Consider the following 11407-nt stretch of genomic DNA (forward strand, 5'->3'; position numbering starts at 1 on the left):
CAGATGTTTTCTCAGGGACAGCAGAGCAGCCCAAGGCAGATAGGGTGTGTCTGGGCTTTTTCTGGGATTCGGTAAGCTTGAGAAAGTGCTGCAGTTCCCTCACAACTGCAGGAAGTAGTACTGAGTCTATCTCACCTAGTATCAACTGATATTCCTACAAGTGTCCAGGACAAAGGCTAAGCTTCTTTGGCCAGTCTTTACCACCCTCTGAACAATCCACTTTACGTGATGTGGTACAGGACTAAATCTTAGAGGATGGAGGGAAAAAAATACAAATCTCTTCCTACTCTCTAATTGATGGGTGCAGGGTTTGTTGATGGTGAGTAACATCATGGTGCCAGCAGGTATGTACAAGCCAACATGGACTGTCTTTGGGTCTCGTCAATAAAGGATGCCGGTAGACTAAAGTAAGGAAACAGCACGAGCATGCCTTGAGGTGAAAAATCAAAACTCTTGAACAGCTCAGTCCAATAATTGTTTGAGATGTTGAGGAGAGGGGGGAGTAACAGCACCGCAGCTTAGTATGGAGCTGGGAATGCTACCTGGAACAGTCACAGCCCTCCTTGCTGAATTCTCAGCTCAGCACACCATGCTCCCAGGGAACGCAGGAGGCTTTTTTTGCCTATTTTCTAGTGTACCTGGAAGATGCACTGACTGCTCCTGTAGCTTCACTGTGTTCAAGTTGTGAAATTGCTTCTGTGTGTATATTTGTAGTGCAAGAACTAATTAATGAAAAAAGGAGACCAAAATAAATAGTTTTGTACATATATAATTTAAAACTATTCTGTACCAGTACAATATATTAATTTTACAAATGTAAAGTTCATCAGCTGTTAAAGCATTTGCAAAACCACATATCCTACCATAACTTTATTGCACAGTATCTATGAAAATATTAATTCTTAAATTAGAAAACAAATGTTTCAATATAGAAGAGACAATCTGATTGAAAGACAGTAAGAAAATCTACTCTGAAAATAACAAAATTTCACAGGATACTGAGCTTAACAGGTGCATCTGTAGGCCCAAACTACAAAACAGAATTATAGCATCCAATACTGGCTATTAAAAAAAAAAATACTCACTGTACCTCTGTTATAGATCCCAATGTAGGTCAGACTAATCTCAAACAAAACACTGTGTCAAGTCTAGTGTTAACATTTTGAATACCTTGTGTACCACATTTACTACTTCCAAGCAAGTCCTGACATCTACTTGCTGAATCAACTTGTGATTTAACATTGCACAGGCATTTTGCAGGAATATATTCTTTGACACAGCACAGGATTGGGGTTTTTTCAGTCTTATAACTACTAAATTTTACCAGTGTAACATCTGTAAATATAAAACACCAAGAATGAAAGTTAAATCTGTTTTTCACAAAAGCAAGTGTAATTTACAGTTACAAACTTTAATTAGAAAATGTCAAGTGACAACTTTTTGGCCTGTACTGATCTCCATTAGGAAGTTAGGTGTACCTCTTAAATGTAGTGTAAGCAGCAAAATATATCTATTTTATATATAAGTGCTCAATTTGAAGATATACTAACACGAGTTGTAAAATGCTAATATGTTCCTGGGTCTAAATAATCACAGTTAAGAAGCATTTACAATAAACCTTGGTAGAAAATCCAGTTTACCACAGAGCCAAATATGTAAGCTAGAAGCTGTCATATGTTGACTTCTTTTGTGTACAATAGTCTTATCTCTGCAGAATAATCTAAAGAATTCATCAGTGAAGAGTAGTAAATAGGGTGGATCATGAAGTGCATCAAAACCTTAACTCTACTAAGCCAATTAAAATTGTCTAGTATATGCAAATCAGATTCTCTGAAGTTATTTTAGGTACTTATGTCCTGCATAAGCCAAGTCACTATGACATTACACATCTAGCCAGATTGTTTTGTTGTTTTTTTTTTTTTAAATAGTGGTTATGAGATTACAATTTGCAGGTAAAATATGAATAAAAAAACCGCATCTATCAAAGATTACAGGTAGTCTTTTTTCAGAACTGGCTGCTCTTCTCTCAGCTTCTCAACCAGCTGAGTGTTTCTTTTAAAAAATAATATCTTATAAAAAGATTCTACAAAGAAACAAGTGTTTCAGAACCCCCCCAACTGTTGTTTTCCCTTACTGTTTGCTTTTTTACTGGAAAAAACAAACAAAAAACTTTATCAAATAGGTACTGCATTAGGTAAGCTATAACATCCGTTGTCTGGGAATTTACTTGTTATTCCCAAACGTGTGCAATTTCCCACATTTTGTGGGGTTTCTGAGGCTGTAGCTGATAAACTTATTATGAACATACGGTAATGGGCACACAAAAGAAATCTTCCGTAATTAAATACATTATAAAGCATTTTAATAAAATATTTTTTGTAACTTCAGTATAATACATGTTTGCAAAACTAAAAGGGTTTTTAAAAGTGCTAAGTATTAAACAGAAGTTTCTTGAAACCTTAAAAGTCCCACAACTCAGATACATAACAGCTTCCCCTGCCTATAAAGGAGGCACACTGTTTGGCTGTAAAAAAACCAGTGTCATTTGTCAATTAATCCAGCTTCTTTAATTTTTGTGTAGAAGAATTTCTCCAGTATATTGGCACATTTGTAGTATTCACTCTCGGGGGGGTTGTACTCTCTGCAATTTGTAAAGACTCGCTGCAAGTCTGCCATGAATAATTTCTTAGACACGTAGTACCTATTCTTGAGTCGCTCACTCATTGTTTTGAGATCTGTACAGGAGAAAAATAGATTAACAGCGTTTGATTCAAATACTTTTTTTGTATGCAATATCCCTTTAGACTGATTTACCATTTAACATGAACTGGCAAAGCTGGGATTCAGACCCTAATTGCCTTCATCTAATGCGTGGTCTCTTAGCTTCAACAGCAATCGCACCCCTGGAACTAAGCAATATTTCCCTGTAAGAATGATTTTGTGAAGAGGTTATTTTTTCTTCTGTAAAAGACTAAAACATCATTCTTTTGTGTTCTCATACTTCTCTGAGTTTTCAGTGGGTATGAGGTGTTCCTAACTCCCCTCTAACTGCTCTGTAAGGCAAAGTTGTTGTCAGTTCTGCTGGAGGAAGCCTTAGGAGTGTAGAAGCAAAGAATTCAAACACGTACATTAACCTAAAATCCTCACTTCGTGCAAACACAGCAGAGAAGAGACATCTGTCTATACTACAAAGCAGTACTTGCAGCTTTGAAGAAAGATTCAATTCGTTCCACACTACATATATTTTAATTACATCTTCAAAGTTTATAGTTATGTATCCATCTCTTTTTAAGAGTGAGAACAGAACTCTCCTACTTTCAAAGCACCATACAAAACCTTTACTTACAGAACATTCTTTAAGAAATGTTTTCCTTTATACTAAAATCAGTCATCTATAAAATATGCAAATAATCTCAGTGTTCTCCACACAGTCACTTTCCAGTAATTCTGATCAGGCATTTAAATTTTTGTCTGCATTACAAGTGTTCTAGGAGTGAATACAGGAATAGTAGCAGGAGGTGTGCTGGAGGCCTTGGCTTTTCTCACCTCAGATGCTCTAACAACTATATTTTTAGCAATGCTTGAGCCAGGATTCAGCAGCACCTTTAAAATCATAACAGAAACACTTGAAATGGAGAAGACTTACTGCCAACAAGTACTGCAAGGAAAGCAGAAACCAAAGACCTCCAATGCGAAGGAGTTAAACCTTAAAAGTTAAGATTTACAAATACAGTTGTGGGTATTTTTATTTTGGTTTTTTGGCCTTTTTTTTAAGGGAGACTTTACTTTAGCAAAATAGAGAAAAAGCCTGTCAAATTGACAAGTGGGGTTTATTTAAGAACAGTTTGATGAATGGGATTGAGTGTACCCTCAGCAAGTTTGCTGACGACACCAAGCTGAGTGGTGCAGTTGACACGCTGGAGGGATGGGATGCCATCCAGAGGGACCTTGACAGGCTTGAGAGGTGGGCCTGTGCTAACCTCATGAAGTTCAACAAGGCCAAATGCAAGGTCCTGCATCTGGGTCGCAACAATCCCAAACATAAATACAGACTGGGTGATGAGTGGCCTGAGACCAGCTCTGAAGAGGACTTGGGAGCAGTGGTGGATGGAAAGCTGTTCAGCTCACCCTGAAGCAAACATTGCCTGGCTGGTCAGTTTAACTGTTCTCCTCTAACTACAGTGAAAGTTTGGCTCCATCTGTCACTCAGACACACAGCTTTTGTATTGCAAATGAAAAGGAAAAAACAAAACAAAAAAAAATCCCCTCAAAACCCAGCATTTATTGAAAATAAGCACCTCAAAGAGCACTTAAAACGGGGGGAAAAGTGTTTATACATGAGAATTGACCTTATGAGGTAGTGAAAAACCCTACAGCCATACCTCTCAAGTATCGTACAATTTAGTCTGTACGCAAATGTAAAGACAAGTGTTATATCTTGTATGCAACAGCGTAAGAAAAGCAATGCTGTTTCTTTTTAAATGAAATTATGTCTGAGTGATTTTTGTACTGTATCAGTAAGCTGGCAGTAGGAGCAGAAGGAAAGCAGGAGCTGATCACGGATCAAAAATGTGGCTTAGTTGTGCTGGGTTCCTTACTCGAAAAAACAAAGCAAAACTAAACCAAAGACCTAATCTTATTCCTAAAAAAAGAGCAGCCACCACCTCAAAGATAATGTATCTGAACACAGAAAGGATGGACAACATTCCTACTTTGGGTTTACCAACCTAGGCAGTAAGTTCTTTGTAACCGCTGTTCAGATTAAACAGCCATCTAGACCTAGCCTCTGCTCAGAAAAGCAGCTGGAGAAAACTCTGCCACGGGAGGGTGTCAACATTCTTTGTCTTCATAGCTAGAAAATACATTTGTGTCAGGGATGCAGGAAGCCAATTGCTGTTTTATAAAGTACACATATTTGCTATTTGGAAAGGGTAAGTTGAATAAAAAAAAAGAATTAAGCCAAATTGGTATACACAGGCTAGGAGCCCGTGCCAAGCAACATGAACAAACACCTTAATTCTCTGAGAAACTGACAGAGAGTAGCATGCAATAAACTTGTATTTCACTCTCTAATAACATTGAAAAGGTACAGAAACTGTAATCAGAAAGATGGAGGTGAGTATTGCATAAACAATTAAGGAGTAGCAGGATTCAGTTTTAAATCTGCTGCAATATAAATCAAAACAAGCATCTGTTTAGAACAGCACAGAATCATAATTGAAATTATATGACAGTAGTCAAAAGCAAAGAAAAACATTATTAGTAGTTGTGTACTTCCCTTTGGAAGTAATCCTGCATGAACAATAGCTGCATGATTTAAAAATATAAATAAATAAATAAATAAACAAATGTCCTCAGACAACTTTGGCAGATTGAAAATACAAAGACAAAAGTTATCTTACAATCAGTTGCATGAAGCATTTTCTGAAACTTAAAATGGAGCAAACTGTTACGATTCAATTACCAAAACCTGATACTTTTGAAAAGGTTTTCTCTGTGTGATTTAGAAAGCTTAAATCTGTTTTTCAAGCAATTCAAGTGTTCCTGAAAGTTTGCCTTGAGATTTTTTAACATACCAGTAGGATCTGCAATCTACCACATAAAAGAACATATCTGAACAAATCACATAAACCAGCTCAGTCCCGACAGTTTCTAGCTGACTGCCCTGTTTAAGAGCTTCCTAGGGCTCTCCAGGGCATACTAAGTTTTCGCACATATACACTATAGATGGTTCAGAAAGGTCACAAAGCAGACATAAATTTCACGACAGCATTGTACTCTTGCCACTTCAGAGCTGCAAGTAATACGTATCTTTTAACATAAAACAATCATATTACAATTTATCTGCTATGTCTCCAGCTATAAAGATTTTTTAACTCTATACTTAAAAAATGTTAATGGCATTACCCATGGGAAACCTTATAACTTCATAATATCCAGGAGCTTCTGTTCTCTTCACAGGTTCCATGAAGGGCCAAGCGCTTTGATGGCTCTTTGGTAAAGAAAAAAGTAAGGTATCTAATATGGAAACTCTATAATGGAAAGCATTTAAAAATCTTTACAGAGGTAAACTAGAACTAGCACTCACCTTCACCTGCTGCAGGATGGTTTTTAATGTGCTGTAAAGTTGTTCTGGATCCTTGGGCTCCTTACTTGAAAGAAAATATGAACACAAAAAGATTAGTTTGAATCCCTTAAAGTAACTCCAAAGTTTCAAGAATTTTATGAAAATTTTTTTTTGTTTTTAAAAGGAAACAAAACCCAACACCCTGCCCCCCTGAAAAAAAAACCCCAAACAAATCCACTTAAGAACTCATGCCTCGCAGATTATTTATTTGCTTTCCAATGGATGGAAGGAAATATCAAATTATATTTGTTTTTAAAGACTTTTCTCAAGGAATCCCCAAACTGCTTCACCATTTTACTTTGTGCAGCACTTACCCTCTTTCTTTTCCACTTGGTTTCCAGCCAGTCTCTCCTGTACACCAACAACATGAGAGTTTACATGGGAACTACAGCAGGTCAAAACATTAACTGAGTTATTGCAACTCTAAAAAGATAAGCTATTTCAGCACTGCTGCAATAAAATGGATTTGTTTTAATAAAAGCTACTTCTAATAAATAACACAACCATCTAGCCTCTAGCTCCATTCAATTTCCTACATGCCTGTTCCTCCAGAGTGCTGAAGATTCTAAAACATTCCTACATGAAACACACATTTTCAATAATTCAATAAATATTTTACCACAACCTCTGCAAAGAATAACGATGTCAAAGTTATCAAATTTTATTCCTTAGGGACAAAGAACAAATTGCAGAAAAGCACAGTTAAAAAAATCTCCCAGAAGATGTTCTAATTCTGTTTTGTCCTGTAAGTCTACCTTTAGCACAGAATTTATCCTTGTACAGGAGTGCAGTGCGTAACAGTGGTGCCAGAGGGAAACTGCTGACTACACTGTGATACAAATCAAAGAGGCATCACATATTAAAAAAAATTATACACATGTACATAAAAGAGGATCAGCCTGGGATGCCTTGGGGAAGTCTCGAAGACAGCAATTGTAATGGAAACACAACAATCTTCATAGAAATCAAATCAACAGACCAAAACAATTACATTTTATCCAAAAAGAATTATGTGACTACATTAGTATTTCTAGTCTTAGACCTTTCTTGGGCTGTTCTGCATCTGTTCTACATTAAAAGAGGTTGATACATACTAATTCCAGGAATGCTTTCTATAGGAATCTGCCGTACTCCATCTTTGAAGCAAGAAAGGCCAGGATAAACTTTTCGTATCTGAGCTTGTTTCCTTTCTATGAGCTTTTTAATGATCTGTAATGAAGCAGCAGAGAAAACAAAAATAATTTATTTGCTCAAAAGTAACCCAGAGGATTAATGCAAAACTGTGATGAACAGAAATACTCTCGCTTCTTTAGAAGCGAGATCTTTAGATCCTTCTAGATCCACTGAAGCTGGTAACGGGGGTGAGCTACCTGGCCGAACACTGATTCTGCAGAGGAGGCTACGAAGTCTCTCAGCTGCTTATTTAGGCACAGATCTGGAAGAAAGGAGCCACTGCTTGCTGTATTGATCACAAGGTGCACAGTTCCTGGGAGGGTGGCAGCAGCAGTAGGGAAGGAAAATCCCTGGAAGCAGGTTTGGGAACTGGCTCTAATTCTAACAGCTGCTGCTTCTGAACTGCTTCAGCATGGCTGGTCAGAAATTTCAAGGTATATTTCAATGCACATATATGTTCATATTCCAAAATTTTAGAAATAACTCTTCACTTTGAAGTCTCCATAGGAGACATAGGAATTGCTTTGATATCAGTCAGAGATGCTCGTTCTGAAGATTTTCACTCAAGGAAGTCAGAATGACACCACTCTATGGAACCAATATTCTACTCTGCTTGTAAATGCCAGAAAAGGCTTTCCCAGTTCTGGGGTCCATTCTGTTCTGCTTTGCAATCTCATTATTCTAAGTAATTTTCTTTGGTGCTCTTGATTAACACTTAGACGCTTACCTAAGCTTTGTGTGTGCTGAATATGTAATTTTCAAAATGGCTTACTTCATAACTGGGAGTAAACAAATGCACAGCCATTCAGACCACCACACTCTGAGAGACTATTTTCTTTGGAAATAATAAAGATGGACATATTTTTTATTTTATGGACCTTCACTCCCCCACACAAAGTATTTTCTCTCAAAGAAGAGGAAAAGAAAAAAATTGGACTTTCAGTAGTGGTTACAAATGTCAAGAGAAATACAGTACACAACAGTACCATGGCTAAATTCCAGATTTCAAACTAATTGTGAAATTCACCTTAAATCATTCCCATAATTTAGGAACTAGTGGCTCTTCCTGATTAAAACAAGCTTTTCAGTCAGTAACACTGATTAGTTACAAGTCAGCAGGTCACAAAGCTGTGCATAAAGGGATTTTTCATATTTTTCAGAATGACTGTAAATGAGCTGCAGATCAGGCAGTGCAAACTCACAAACGGTGGTCTGTGACCAGTACCCAGTGTTGGGTGACATGCTCTTAGCAGCCATACTCTAATTCTTTAAATAGAAGTTTAGATCACATTAAAAGCTTCACTTCTAAAAAGATAGGATTAGAAAAGTCTGATGTCCAATACTGGCCAATACCAGCAGCAAACCACATCAGTACATAATCCATACTGTCAACATTCAAGATTCTACTTATGTCCAGAAATCATCTTCATTGCTTTTGATTTGAGCAGGCATGTAAATATTCTTCATAAAGCTGCAGACTGAGAGAGCTATTTCTAAGTTTCCTTCAATCAGAGAGAATAAAAAGCCTGATCTGGGTTTTGAGTGTCAAACAGGCAATCTTAAGATGCCCTTCCAAAGTTGTACATATTTATTTTCAGAGAAGATACAACAGCAATCACAGATCAGCCTATGACAGCAGCTTTCTTTCTAACAGTGGTAGACATGGGACGTCTAGAGGGCCAAGGCCCTTTATCTCCAAGTGGAGTGTCTTCAAGTGATTTGGAACAAAATGGACAACCCACCAAATAAGAGAGTAAAAAAATGCAAAATAACACACGCTAATAAAGCAGTCCCAGAACCACAATCTTAAAAACCAACTTAAACTTTTGGAAGTGACATGTTGATGGTTCGGGCTTAGAACTGTCTTACCGCAGTTAAGCGTGCCCGAAATGTAACAGGCTACAAGAGACACATCCACTGTCTGCCCAGCCTGACAACATCCCATCCCTGAGGGGAAGGTGAAACGTGTCCAGCAGTAGACTGGGATCTGAAGGGCAACCCAACCAAGAAGAAATGAAAGCAAAAAAATTATGATCTATGTTGTATGGACATGTGAAAACTGTCCCAATGAGTGAAGTTAAGAACCCTTGTAAACTGAATGTATAGCACTCAGATATTGTCCTTCTTTCTGCAAGCATGGGCCAAACAGTTCTAGGGGAATGAAAATCATTGTTCTATAAAGAAGCATTTTAGCAACACAGAAAGTCGGAAGATTGGACCAACCTTGAACGAAAAATTATCCTTGTAATTTGTAGTTCTTAAAAAACCTGGGAAGGCATTTAAACACAACTGGAAACATCTTAATTATTTTGCTAATAAACTGCCTCATTATATTGAATATCATTATGGACTAAATAAAGGACATCCCACATAGACTCCTAAAAGGGAGAGCCTGTAATTTAAGAGAGCTCACCCTTGATTTGTATATTAAAACACTGGCAGAAAAAATAACCCTCTTTCTTTCAAGTAAAATACAGGACATACAATACTAACTGAAAGCTGCAGAACAAATCAATCTCAAGATTTTGCTGAGTCATCATCAAAGACAAAATTTAGTTATGAAATACTCCTCAAAATATCAATACTTTCCAACACTTCTGTTATCATAAAGTTAGTAAGCTAGAATTTAATGCTTCAACTGCAAAATTATGGCGTTGGGACTTGAATGAAATAATTATTCTAGCTAATAAAAGCATACATCATAAAGTTTTAAGCACCAAAGCAAAGAAGAGAGATAATCTGGCACTAATTAAACTCTTTCTAAACATCTGAAGAGACTTAACGTTCAGTGTTTCATTTCAGCCTTTACCTCTTTTTGCTTTTTAATGATGACAGAAAATTCCGTGTAGGGGATCCTTGGATTTAATTCACATCCCATTAACGTGGCACCCTCATAATCCTTGATGTAGCCAACATATTTTGCTTTTGGTACTTTAATATCTTTGGAGAAACCCTGAGGAAGAAAAAACCTCAAGTTGTCATGATGCCATTTTCCTTTAACAGTTGTAATTGAAATGCTGTGATGATTTGGAACCAAATTCATTATAACATTAAAAAACAGACAAGATGATGGAGAGAGTTACAGTCCATGGTTCATAGGAGTCACTTGATACAAGAATAGTCAGTTGCTTATATGTATAGGAAAAGAAGGGAGATAGAGAGACAGAGATGGAGGAAAAGATTTTTACTGTGGACAAATGAACTGGATTTTTCAAAAGCTTTTTCTATTTTAATATTAAAGGATGCCAGTCCTGTAGTCATTAGTCAAGGAAAGTTGCTGCTGTGAGATTACAGTAGTTTTATAGCAGGAAAAAATTATTTATTTTTTTTTAACTTCTGTATTTCAAGTGAAAAAATAAGATAACATGCTACTAAAAGTTATAAAGTTATACTACAGTCTTCATACAGCTCAAAATTTAACTGAAAAACAAACCCACAAAAGAATTAACAAAGACAATAAAAAGCAGTGCAGGACTCTCACTTTGGCTGCACTTTAGTCCTTAGTTACAGTAGTATCTATGAAACCTCAGCAAAAGCTTTTTCTATTTTAATATTAAAGGATGCCAGTCCTGTAGTCATTAGTCAAGGAAAGTTGCTGCTGTGAGATTACAGTAGTTTTATAGCAGGAAAAAATTATTATTTTTTTTTTTAACTTCTGTATTTCAAGTGAAAAAATAAGATAACATGCTACTAAAAGTTATAAAGTTATACTACAGTCTTCATACAGCTCAAAATTTAACTGAAAAACAAACCCACAAAAGAATTAACCAAGACAATAAAAAGCAGTGCAGGACTCTCACTGTGGCTGCATTTTAGTCCTTAGTTACAGTAGTATCTATGAAACCTCAGCAAAAATCAGGAACCCAGCCAGGACTTCTGCCTCACAATTTACCATCAAAGGATTCAGAGTTGCATGGAGACTGAGTACCTTCAAATTGGGCAAGGTACATGTCAGACACGAAGGGTCTGTCAGCACAGACAGCAGCATCACAAGCCCAGCTTTTATTAACTTTCAATGTGTGAAGAGTGAATTGTATCAGATTTCTATACAGAATCATAGAACAGCTGAGGCTGGAAGGGACTTAAGAAGGTCATCTAGCCCCATTC

General features: G+C 36.8%; 1 protein-coding gene across 1 annotated transcript in view; it reads right to left on the bottom strand.

Moving 5' to 3' along the window:
* Nucleotides 1-1939: 1939 nt before the first annotated feature.
* The window catches only part of KAT2B (lysine acetyltransferase 2B), a gene marked incomplete at its 5' end in the record, with an annotated part of 30134 nt that continues 20666 nt past the window's right edge, over nucleotides 1940-11407 (bottom strand). The window contains 6 exons of the mRNA XM_010177486.2: nucleotides 1940-2735; nucleotides 5908-5992; nucleotides 6089-6152; nucleotides 6442-6478; nucleotides 7222-7336; nucleotides 10110-10253. Of these exons, the coding sequence (XP_010175788.1) occupies nucleotides 2542-2735; nucleotides 5908-5992; nucleotides 6089-6152; nucleotides 6442-6478; nucleotides 7222-7336; nucleotides 10110-10253 (639 nt within the window). The remainder of the gene's footprint in view (nucleotides 2736-5907; nucleotides 5993-6088; nucleotides 6153-6441; nucleotides 6479-7221; nucleotides 7337-10109; nucleotides 10254-11407) is intronic.

This window comes from Antrostomus carolinensis, unplaced genomic scaffold (genome assembly GCF_000700745.2).
Source record: "Antrostomus carolinensis isolate BGI_N321 unplaced genomic scaffold, ASM70074v2 scaffold28801, whole genome shotgun sequence".
Classification (NCBI taxonomy): Eukaryota; Metazoa; Chordata; class Aves; order Caprimulgiformes; family Caprimulgidae; genus Antrostomus; species Antrostomus carolinensis.